General features: G+C 40.6%; 1 protein-coding gene across 1 annotated transcript in view; it reads left to right on the forward strand.

Annotated features, from left to right (window-relative positions):
- The first annotated feature begins 4,175 nt into the window (after positions 1–4,175).
- Positions 4,176–12,849, forward strand: part of UNC80 (unc-80 homolog, NALCN channel complex subunit) — a 239,685-nt gene continuing 231,011 nt past the window's right edge. The window contains exon 1 of the mRNA XM_069573767.1: positions 4,176–4,469. Coding sequence (XP_069429868.1) covers positions 4,176–4,469 — 294 coding nt within the window. The remainder of the gene's footprint in view (positions 4,470–12,849) is intronic.

Genomic DNA, 12,849 nt, shown 5'->3' on the forward strand with positions numbered 1-12,849 from the left:
TCTGATAGTTTCAGACTGTTTCTTCTTCTTTTCTGGAAAAAAACCATAAAACATAATACATATGCTCAATCCAACCAAAGAAAAATTGTGAAGAGGAGGCTTCAGTTATCTGCTGAACGCTGGCTATGTCAGGCCCTATCACCACAGTATTAGCAGGATGCTATCTGTTGCAAGTGACAAACTCAAATTGGCCTAAGCATAAAGGCTACTTTATTGAATCAAGTCTCCCATCAAGGCAGGAGTATCTGCCTCAGGCGAGGATGTATCCAGTCACTCAAAAAAATGTCTTTAAGAAGTTTGCTTTCTTTAACGCTGGACCCAGGCTCTCAAAAGATGTCAGGAATTTTTCCAAAGTTTAATTCTCCTTCCTCTATGTTGGCTTCATCCTCAGACTCCCCTCTCATAAGGAACACTGGAAGCTCCAGGTCTCATACCCTCCCAAAGAAAGCCTCTCTCCTGGCAGCACTAGGCAAATCCAGGGTGTGAAAATCATTGCATTACTTGGGTCACCTGCTCGCTGTGCTGAAGGGCAAGGGGAGGTCACATACCTAACTCTATCACAGATGACTGGGGTAGGTGGAGACTGAAGAGAGAAGGGGTCTCATCTGAACTATCAATACATAAACTAAACGTGGAGAGAAAATATTTCAACCGAACTCAGGTCAGGCTGCTCCTGCTAGAAGAGAGAAAACCGATGCTCATCGGCCATGGAAACAGACCTCCTCCCACACATGCACCCTGTGCTTTATGCATCCTTTAGCTCCTTGCTGCTTAGAGTGTTCCCAGCTTCACCTGGGAGCTTGTTCAAAATGCAAAGCCTCAGGCTCCACCCCGGAAAAGGCAATGGCACCCCACTCCAGTATTCTTGCCTGGAAAATCCCATGGATGGAGGAGCCTGGTAGGCTGCAGTCCATGGGGTCGCGAAGAGTCAAACATGACTGAGCGACTTCACTTTCACTTTTCACTTTCATGCATTGGAGAAGGAAATGTCAACCCACTCCAGTGTTCTTGCCTGGAGAATCCCAGGGACGGGGGAGCCTCGTGGGGTCACACAGAGCCGGACACAACTGAAGTGATTTAGCAGCAGCAGGCTCCACCCCAGACCACTTTAACACTCCCCTAGGTGATTCGTCTTCCCTTTAAAGCTTGAGAAGCGTCAGCTCTTCCAGTCCTCTCTAACGTGCCTAAGGAGAAGGCGCTCCATGGCAGACCACTCACAGATAAAAATTACCCCTAAAACTGAGAGAATACCATCAACTCTGCTGTCAGAGAGTTCGGTTATCAAGTGGTAGAAATGTGTGACTGGCGAATGGCTCTTGTCCTAGAGACTTTGCAAACATGTCATTGTCCCTTGGCTGAAACCTACCAATCACTATTCAGGTCAATGCCTTCTTTTGGCCTGCCTTTTGGCAATAATGCAATTTGGTACAATTAGATAAATCACTAATCTTTGGTTAGTAATTTTTTAAGACTAGCATCTGTGTTTTCCTTCATAAAGTATATCTTTACACCACAAAAGATTAAGACATTTGTCTGGTAGCACAAATCATGATAAAAATCTTTTTTCGTTGTTAACTGAAGTACAATTGATCTCAATAATGTATTAGTTTCAGGTGTACAGCATAGTGATTCAGTATTTTTGGCAGATTATATTTTATTATAGGTTTTTTTAAGATGAGTATAAGACCCTGTGCCGTACAGTAAATCTTGTTGCTGATCTATATTCTATGTATAGTAGTTTGTATCTGTTAATAGCACATTCCTAACTTGTCCCTCCCGACCTTCTCACTTTCCGGAACCATGAGTTTGCTTTCTATGTCTGTGAATCCTTTTATCTTTTGTAATACATTCATTTATATCATATTTTAGATTCCACATACAAATGATATACATTATTTGTCTTTCTCTGTCCAGCTTATTTCACTAAGCATGATTCTCTCTACATCTCATCACTGCTACAAATGGCAACATTTTATTCTTTTTTATGGCCAATATTCCTTTGTCTATGTATACCACAGCTTCTTAATCCAGTCATCTCCTGATAGGCACTTGGGTAGCTTCCATGTCTTTGCTACTGTAAATAGTATTATGAACATTGGTGTATATGTATCTTTTAAAATTAGTGTTTTCAATCTTTTCAACTATATATCCAGGAGTAGAATTGCTGGATCCTATGGTAGTCCTGGTGGCGCCTGTTAAAGAACCCACCTGCCAGTGCAAGAGACTTAAGAGATAGGGTTTGATCCCTGGGTCAGGAAAATCCCCTGGAGGAGAACATGGCAACCCACTCCAGTACTCTTGCCTGGAGAATCCCATGGACAGAGAAGCCTGCCAGGCTCCCTACAGTCCACAGAGCTGCAAAGAGCCAGACACCACTGAAGTGACTTAGCACACAATGCATGGTAGTTCTATTTTTACATTTTAAGGGATCTCCATACAGTTGTTCATAGTGGCTGCACCAATTTACATTTCCACCAACAGTGTACGAGGGTTTCCTTTTCTCTACATCCTCTCTAACATTTGTTATTTGTAGACTTTTTGATGATGGCCATTCTGACAGATGTGAGGTGATACTTAATTGTGGTTTTGATTTGCATTTCTCTAATAATTAGTGATGTACCTTAATAAAGGTTTTTTAAATCATTATTAACAAGGAAAAGAAGAGGAGATAAGTAACTCAGATGTAAGGTAGGATGGCGGGATAGCTCCTTATATAGCTTATGAGAGGAAAATGTTCCTCTTTTATAATGTGGCACTTACTTGTAGAACTATGACCCAAATAATTCAAGGCTGGAGAATCCCAAGGGCAGAGGAGCCTGGTAGGCTGCAGTCCATGGGGTCGCTAAGAGTCGGACACGACTGAGCAACTTCACTTTCACTTTTCACTTTCATGTATTGGAAAAGGAAATGGCAACCCACTCCAGTATTCTTGCCTGGAGAATCCCAGGGATGGGGGAGCCTGGTGGGCTGCCATCTGTGGGGTCGCACAGAGTTGGACATAACTGAAGCAACTTAGCAGCAGCAGCAGAATGTTGTCCTTGTCAAAGCACACTTAGTAGTATCCTAAAATTGTTTCAAAATACTGCCCTTCTCTAGGTTTTCTTAAATACCTTGAAGGAACATCATAGACATACCCTTAAAGCCTCCTTTTTCCCTTTTATGCCTTTTCCATCACAAATGCACCACAGCTGTTCCCACTTCATCCTCATTCCATTCAAATCTTCTCTGCCCCAGGCCTCATTGAGGCAATAGACCTGTGGCCTCCAGCTGCACTTTGTTTGGCTTGTTTTCAAACTCAAGAAGGTTCACACACACAAAATCCCAGATATGAACCTTTGAAAAGTTAAAAGATCTGGCAACAGTGGGCCCACATTCATTCATGATAACGATTGTCTGGAGCTGGTCCACGAATGATGAGATGAATCTCTTCCCTCCGTTTGTCCACAACACCCACCCATGCCTGTTACTGCTCCCAGTCCACATTTATTCCCTGTCACTTTTTACTGTGAAATTTAGAAGTTGTAACCTCTCCCCTAGATCCACTTGTCTCTCTCCCTCCCTATTTCTTTCTCATTTCTGTGAAATAAAATTCCAAAAGCATAAGCCCCAATCCTGGAGTAGGAGAGAGGAAAGGTCAGGTTGAGTAGGTCAGGTCAGAATCGACTGGGAGCCTGGGAAACCAATATTTAATAGATTTTACCCTGTCTCAAGAAAAAAGAAAAAAAATCTTAAGCAATATGTTCATTTGATGGTAGCAACTGGCAATTTTCATGTCCCTGATAAATACATTTAAGATTCTGCCCTCATCTACATTTATCAAAAAACAGAAGAAAAACGCATGTTTGTTTGTGTCCCCGCCCTGTGATAAATAAAAATACTGTCAAGTGAGAAAAGGCAGAAACTACCATCTTACTCAGTAGGCCTGAACTTATGAGATGTCTGCCTGTTACTTTTAGAAGTAGAAAAAAGATATTCTAACCGAGTAAGTGAGGGGCATGTTCTTTAACCCAAGGCTGATTTTCAGTCAACCTGGACCTTATTCAGTTGCATAAGTTTTTATAATATTAAAAGACTTGCTTTCCAAGACTCTACCTTATCAATGCCTGCCTTTTGCTCCCCAGACCTGTTCCCCCACGTGTCACAGACCTCCTCCAATTCTAGCCGCTATGAGGTGAATGCTGGGTACAGCAGAGAGCTTCCAAGATCCTGTTCCAGGGTCCCCAAAGGTCCTGCCTACAGGCACCACCAGTTGCTATGATGCCCTCAGGGGCTCTGAAGGGCTGGCCTGTGCACACCAGCTGTTCGGGAAAGCCCAGATGCTCCACACAGGCTTCTGGCAGCCTGCTGGCCCGCCAGCCAGCCCACCACAGCTTTTACTTGACAACCGCTCTGCATGCATTGTCCTCCAAGTCAGAAGAAGACTGGCGTCCTACAGGGGAGATAACAGTTTTGGGCATCCTGAGAGTCAAGTACACGGTGCTCATGGAACCATACTTTGGCTGTGGCCACAGGCTGCCAGTCTCGTTTTTCCCCAGAGCCCTCCTATGAGTTGCATGTAGGAACTACAGTCACCGAAAGATGAACTCTCACCAGAGTAAGACAGGTAGCAGGCACTGAGAAGGTAATAGGAGCTTCTGAGGCCAGCAACAGGAGGTTGTAAGCAACAGATAGGTCCCATGGAGCCATGCGGGGCACTAGTGCCTAAGATAGAGACTTTAATAGTGCCTGTTGAAATTAACACCAAAAGCCCAAAGGAAGTAGTCATTAGCATTAATTTTATACTTATTTAGTGATTGTCTCTAAAGGCATCCTTATATCCTTATGTTAACTCCTATAATTAAATACTGTGATTCTCAGCATCCCCATTTTACAGATCAGGAAACTGAGGCATAGAGAAGTTTAAAACTTAATGTACCGAGCTGGAATTTGAACTCAAGAAACCCAAGATGTCTGATCTGGCCTAATGGATTAGGTTTGATCCAATTAAATTTTCTAATAAGGTAATTTTCTTGACAATGATAAAGATACCAAACTAGTATTACATACATAAAAGAGAAAACTCTCAGCAAGCTGTTAATTGAGCAAATGATGACAGAGAATTATGGATTATAAACAATCTGATTTATATAAAGAGAAATTTTCTTAAAAATCATTCAATAACAAGTGGGAGCTTATTGGGACAATTTTCTGCCATTCTCTATGTTAGGTCCAGGCCCATACATAGGCATCATTTAGCAAGTGACATGTATGTCAATCAAAGATCAACCAGATATTTCTAAAAGTCAACAATGTATTTTATTTGAAAATTATTAGGAAAATTGGATGAATATTTGGGCCAAAACACACATCACTTGACAAGCAATTTCACTATTCATACTTTTTAAAGAATAAAAGCATTTTTTCTACATATTTGTTTAGATAATGTGCTATATAATTGGTCTTCTGTATCCATGATGTGTCCTGCATCCCGAATTCTACCAACCACGAAACCCACAGATGCAGAGGGTCAACTGTGCGAGGACATTTTGCATAAAGGATGAAAGCATCCAGATTTTGGTTTCCGTGGATGGGGCAGGTCCTGGAACCAGTGCCCAACAGATATTGCAGAATGACCATTTTAACATCACTGTTGCTTTCAGCACCATGTAGCTTTCTGAAATGCTTCTTTTCTTTCTCTTACGACACTAATAACTGAATTAAATTTCTTGCTTTCATTATAAGCATGGCATGCCAGTTAGATTTTTTCTTGTAAAACCAGGATCTATAATTAATAGCATAAAATGTGAGAATGCCTAATCAAAGCTTTAGATGATAGCTTGATTTTTAATATTAGTAAGCAAAAGGTTTTTCATTAACGTCAGAAAACCAAGACACAAATAGATCCCAAGAGGGACTTCTCAATCTTTTTTTTTTTTTTTTTTGCTTCAACTGTAGAAAAATCAGAAAGCACCCATTATATGGACACCCAAGTATTAATATTTTTTCTTTTCCAGTATAACCAACATATTGAACAAGCATGAATCATATAAGTTGTGAGCAGAATGTACGTTTATTTTTGTGTCTCACAGTTCCTTTAAACATTAGGCAGGGCAGAAATCTTCCCTTTCCCCATGCTAAAGACTTGGGCAGACTCGTGACGTTTCACTCCCTCTCAGATAAAGTTCTTCTGGCTATAAAAAGAATCTCAATTATTAAAAAGTCTCATTTCAGAAATTAAAATACCCAGCCTATGGAACGGTCAAAATTCCGAAGATAATGTCGTAAGAGCTATACTTCTTCAGCACAGATCTGCCTCAGGCAGCAAGCCTGCTTTCTGCTCCATGCACTCGCTTTCTCTTCTTCCTGACAAAAGCTGTTTTTTCTCCCTCAAGGAATAATGCTGGGAGAATAAACAAAAACAAGGGAATAGGAGATATCTTACTTGATTGGAGACTGGGCATCCTGTGACTGGAAGGTGGTTTAAGCAGATTTCTTCTCTTTTTCTGTGGGCTTCCAATGATATACCTCCAGTCTCTTTCTGCTAATTCTTCTGTCCGACTCAGGCAGCCTTACTGGACAGGACCTAAGGTGACTCCCCAGCTCCCTCTCCTGCACAGCCCTCCCCTGGCCCTCTTGTATTGCCAGTTCTCCGTACTCTGGGAGTTGAGGCCAATCCAACTCAGAAGCACTCCTAGGGTTCCAGAACCAAAGCCATCAGCGCTTCTTTGGCTGCTGAATTTCTCCAGCCTGCAGAAATTCAGCGTCTCCCAATATCTGTCTCCCAGCATCAAGGAACACACTTTAATGTTTAATGTTCTCCAAGCATTTAAATCCTCTTTTTATTAAGCTTAGGATTAGAAAAGGAGCTTCCCTAAGGGTGCAGTGCTAAAGAATGCAGTGGGCACAAGAGATGCAGTTTCGATCCCTGGGTTGGGAAGATCCCCTGGAGTAGGAAATGGCAACCCACTCCAGTACTCTTGCCTGGAAAATTCCATGGACAGAGGAGCCTGGCGGGCTACAGTCAATAGGGTCACAAAGAGCTGGACATGACTGAGCAACTAAGCATACATGAGTGCTAGAAGGCAAGACCTCCCCACAGCTCCCCCACACCAAAATAAAAGTGTGACTTGGCGCATGACATCTCTGTCCAAAGAAGTGTCCTCATCATCTTCCTCTCATCTGGTCTCTCTCTGTGTCTTTAACCTGACAGAAATGAAGTCCTGGAGATCATTTCCTTTATAAAGCATCAAATGGGCAGGAACAGTTTTTTATTCTCACTTTGACAGACCTGCAGTAGATTCTCAGGTAAAAAATAAATAAATATCGCCAGTCTATGTCTGACGCAGGATACAGCATGCTTGGGGCTGGTGCATGGGGATGACCCAGAGAGATGTTATGGGGAGGGAGGTGGGAGGGGGGTTCATGTTTGGGAACGCATGTAAGAATTAAAGATTTTAAAATTTAAAAAATAAAAAACTAAAAAATAAATAAATAGGTTAGATAAGTTAAATATAGAAAATCTGAGATTATTATATTAGCATTCTATTTGCTTTTAAATAAATTTAAAAATTAACATTAAAAAAATCCAGTTTTAACATTCTGCTCTCTCTTCTTTTATGTTCTATTAGCTAGAGTAGTCTCAAAATGTGGATGCCTTTAAAAATAGGAAATGAATAAATCCACAAACACTTGCTGAGTGCAACATCCTTATCTGGTCCAATGGCCTCAAGACATCCAGAGTCAAGTGATACCCAACACACCACAGCCCAGGATAAACAAGAATACGTGGTGGAAACTCAAGTTTACACAAAACCTATCGGGGGAGGGGGGACAGGAAGGAGGATAGGAAATAAAAAGGGGGGGATTTCTAAAGCAATTCAAAAGCATGAGTGGAGGACACATTCTGAGAACATGAAATCTTTTGGTGTATCCGGAGCATAGGTGGGTCAGAGTAAATGAGGTCAAGGGGGAAAAAAAGGAAGATTGGAGCTAGATACTGGGTCTTCTGTCATATTCAGAAGTTTGCATTCTCTTGTGTAAGCTGGAGCAGTCATTAAAGGTTTCTGAGGAGGAGAAATGATGTGATCATTTCTGAGGCTTAGAAAAATCATTTTGACAACAGTGTTGAAATTAAACTGGAAAGATGAGAGTACAGCTGAGGGAACTAGGGAGAGCTGACCAAGACCCTGAGCCAGGAGAGTAGCAGTGACCATCTCTTGACATCAAATGGACAGAACCAGGGGATGTGAATTGTAAAAGAGAAGGAGAGATACAAACTTGAGGTTGATAACTTGGGTAGCCAAGTGAATAATATTGATGCCATTAACAAAGATGATGTATGCAGGTGAAAAAGACAAGGTGTCGGAGGGGAGTATTCATAAGGCAACCTCAGAATTTTGTCGATTCATATCCAGATCTTAGAAGTGGAATCATGACCAAAGACGGATATGAGTATCACTCCAGATTCTGGAGGGTCCCAAGGCAGGAAGGGTAAACAAGAAAAGGAGAGTTAGCTTGCCCTGGTCGTACCAAAGCCAACTGTACTGCTCAATAATGAGCAATGCTCTCACCGATCGTCCCAGAGCATGGTTCTCTGTAAATTCAGGCATTATCCCTTAGGATGAATGAATCCAGCAGCTGTGAATGCAGTGTTGGTGACCACCCCAGGTCCATGATTCCCCTGTTGTAAACCTCTGCATGCATTGCTAGTTTTAAGGAAAATCTCATAAATAGGTATGATGCAGGTTACAACAGTTCCTCCTGATATTGGTTCAGTGATTTTATACTTAACTCTTCCCCTGTCATCAGCGCTGATTCTTAATGTGTCCCTTGCCCCTAAGACAGTTTCATCTTAAGTAGGCAAAAGGTCTTTTTTCCTACAATTTTATTTGTTCTTGACATCCCTCCATTAAACACCAGTTACGTTGGCTCCATTTATATTGTCTATGGATGAACATCAAGTCATCCAGAAATAACATCCTTCAAGTCATCAAGGACCAGTACAGTGTTATTAATTTTGCCATCTTCCCATAACACTTAACATTTGTTCTCCTTTCCTCATAACCTGAAACAGAACTTTGAAAAATTCCTAACATACAAATGACGGTATTCGTCCTGCAGACTGGATGAGCTCATGAAGGCTGGGCTCACAACAGAGAGAAGAGTTAAAAAGTCCAAAATGAAACTTTGTGTAATTCCTATATTTAAGGGATAGAGAGGGAAAAAAATGGGGGAAGGGAGGAGACTAATACTAAAAACTGAGGACCAGTGATTTGAGAAAGGGGACTGAGAAATCTCAAGAGTAGATGTTAAATAGGGCTAAAATCAGCAAGGAGTCTGCCAGACAGGAGAAATGAGAAGCTCATCACTCAGTGACTTTACAGAAAAATGGTGGATGCTGAAGCTAGAACAGGCTTCTTGGGATGTAGTTCTTTATTTCTTTCACATATGACCAGGGGGAAATTACATAACTAAGCCTTTGGCAAAGAAATATCTTCTCCAGCTCCCAAAGGGCAATCTGCAATGAATTTCCCACTCATACCTTGGGGAACTTTGAATATAAATGTTTTCTTCTGTAAACGCCTTTCATCCAGGGCACACAATATTTGTCAGCATTGCCAATGATGAAAAGGCAATTTCTCTTCACTTTGGCAACTCCTCCTAGCAGTCAGATGACTATTTCTGAAAACTAGTTCTATTTCCCCTGGTTCACAAGCACTTGTATTTGCTACCTTGCCAGCACATGGTTGCTTACTTTGATACTGACTTCTAAATGAACATAATTAGGTTTAGTTCTTTTGTAATAAAAAGCATGAATACAAAATTTCATAGGAGTAAATAGACTGCTAAGTATATGAAGCATTCCAATAGTATCTCAAGGGTTAAAAGAAAGTGATTAAGTCTGTTCATAACTGACTCATTTGTTGGTTTTAGATTAAATCTTTTAACTAAAACTTTCAGCCTCAAAAATGAAGATAATAATTCTTTCTTATGTCCTTGTGTTTTAGCCAATTACATTTACAGAGTGATTTATGATTCTCAGATAAGGATTACTGAGTTTTCTAATTTAAACATCATAAGAATAATAGGTGATGAGCCGATGAATGTAAAACCCTCTGCCCTCAGGACCAGTCTGGAAAACCACAGGAGATTAATTTTGGTTATATAATTTATTGTGATTTCTTCTCTAGATAGACTTGAATATATTACACAATCATGCAATCATTTGTACATAATCGCCTTTGAATTATGTTCTATTTTGATCTCATTCCTGTTTTTGCACATACATGAGTGTGAGCATGCTTTAAATATTCTATGACATGCCCATTCTAAAATTAAGTTAGTTTTCAATTTCTTAGGAAATGAGGAGTTTCTGATGACTCCGGAATAAAAGGCGGGGGAAGGGGAGGTTGGTGGGGGGGCTCCGTTGGCAGCCAGCTCTTTCTGCAGACTTGTAGTTCTTCCCAATTATGTTGCCTGTACTTCCATTCCTGATGCCAGAGGAATCATCTTTATCAAGCATATGCGTGCATGTGTGCTAAGTCACTTCAGTCGTGTCTGACTCTCTTGACCCCATAGACTGTGGCCTGCCAGCCTCCTTTGTCCATGAGATTCTCTAGTCAAGAATACAGGAGTGGGTTGCCATTTCCTTCTCCAGGGGATCTTCCCAACCCAGGGATGGAACCCAGACCTCTTCCATCTCCTGAATTGGCAGGCAGGTTCTTTATCACTGCGCCACCTGGGAAGCCCCCTGATCAAGCACTGCCGCTGCTGCTGCTAAGTCACTTCAGTCGTGCCCGACTCTGTGCGACCCCATAGACGGCAGCCGGCCAGGCTCTCCCGTCCCTGGGATTCTCCAGGCAAGAACACTGGAGTGGGTTGCCATTTTCTTCTCCAATGCATGAAAGTGAAAATGAAGTCGCTCAGTTGTGTCTGACTTTTAGTGACCCCGTAGACTGCAGCCCACCAGGCTCCTTCGTCCAACCCGGAGTGGGTTGCCATTGCCTTCTCCCTAATCAAGTACAAGGTGCTTAAGAGGAGAATATCAGCAGCAATACAACTTGCCTAAGGAGATGGGGTATTTATCTATACTTTGTAAGGGAAATTTTTACCAATAAAAAATGAAATCATATTAAATATCAGAGCATAAATGGGTGGCTTCTACACATTTTTAGAAGATGGGTTAAATATAGAAGAGCAAGTAGAAGACTTCCCCTTGACTTTCACAGCCACATCCAATGTCATTCCATTTTTATAGCAAAATTTCTCACCAACTTTCTACACAAAGTTTCACAGCATCAATTTTGTACATTGGAAAGAAAGATCCTAGCTGTGAGATCAGTAAAAGAAGTAAACACCAAGAGAAGTCTGTTTGGTTTGTTTTCAAAAAATGCTAGAAAAATAGAGATGAAAATTATCCAATGTGACACAGCACAAACCATGGAACAAGATGAAACTCCCTGTTGTTTCAAAAGTATATCAATCACAGGCGCCATTATTCTCTATTCAAGACAGTTGACAGAATCTGTTTTCTTATGTTTGAACCAAGGAGTAGAATTGTACTCAGCTATTTCTGGACCCCAGCCCTGACACCCACAAGAGAAACCCATAGCAACCGCTCCCCAATTGGTAGTATTTTTCTAACTCGCTAGGCTATAGTCCTTAACACTATCAGAAAGGCAAGTCATTCTTTTGAAGAATTAGGATATTTTTCTTGCCAGCTAACATATTTTTTTTTAGCAGATGAATGTCATTCTTAAGCACACTAGGTAATATCTCTAGATGTAAAGAGCTTGTCTGTAACAGAAGGGCTGTATACATTTTCATCAGGAACTCACAGAATGATTGCTGTGTGTGAGGGAAGTCAGACTTTCCTTCAGCTTCATTTCCTTGAAAATGACAAACTAATGATCTCTAAGTTAGTGGCTATAAACTGACAACCAGTCTTAATATGCAAAATTAAATTACTTAGCCACTGCTTAGTATTTTAGCAATCCATATGTAGATACCCATAGGGAAATTCTGGTGTTCATTGCTTAATACCTTTTTAAGGAAATCAGAAGTTTATTGCTTTTCTAGTGTCTTAGATGCCTTTTTAAAATATGCTTTCTTTTAACATGGCTTCTTTTAGTCTTCACAGTAACTCTATGAGGTAAATATCATTATTTTGATTTTAAGGAAAGGAGAACTTATAGGGCTAAATTAACTTATCCAGCATCACATAGACAGTAATGGTTAAGCAGTGAATCACACAGATCTCTCTGATGGGAATTCCCATACTTTTCCTGTTAAACTCCAGAGAAGGCATCAGTTATTTATACTAAAAGGACACACTAAAGTTGACTGTTTTATTTTATATAAAAATGTGTAATAAAAACAATATTTTAAAATGATAATATACAATAAATTATGTTTTATTTATTGCAATAAAATATCCAACCTGATCCTGAAAGGAAACCATAGGGTAGGATATAAAGAACATGAGCTTCCTGGGACGTCCCTGGAAGCCCAGTGGTTATGATTTCAACTTCCAGTGCTGGGGATGTGAGTTTGATCCCTGGCTGGGAAATGAAGATCCCACATGCTTTGTGATCAAAAAGCATATAAAACAGAAACAATATTGTAACAAATTCAACAAAGACTTTAAAACTGGTCCACATTAAAAAGAGAGTAAAACACATAAACTTTCTAATCCTGGCCTTACTGCTTCCTGGTGATGTAACTTTGGGCTATTTACTTAAGTTTTTGTGCCTCAGTTACAACACATGTAAAATGGAGACAATTTTAAGCATATTAAAAATGTAATTAAATTAAAAATTAGTGAATAGCTCACTGGATTGTTGGAGACTTTAAATAAAATAATGTGTAGGG

This window comes from Ovis canadensis, chromosome 2, assembly GCF_042477335.2.
Source record: "Ovis canadensis isolate MfBH-ARS-UI-01 breed Bighorn chromosome 2, ARS-UI_OviCan_v2, whole genome shotgun sequence".
In the NCBI taxonomy this organism is placed as follows: domain Eukaryota; kingdom Metazoa; phylum Chordata; class Mammalia; order Artiodactyla; family Bovidae; genus Ovis; species Ovis canadensis.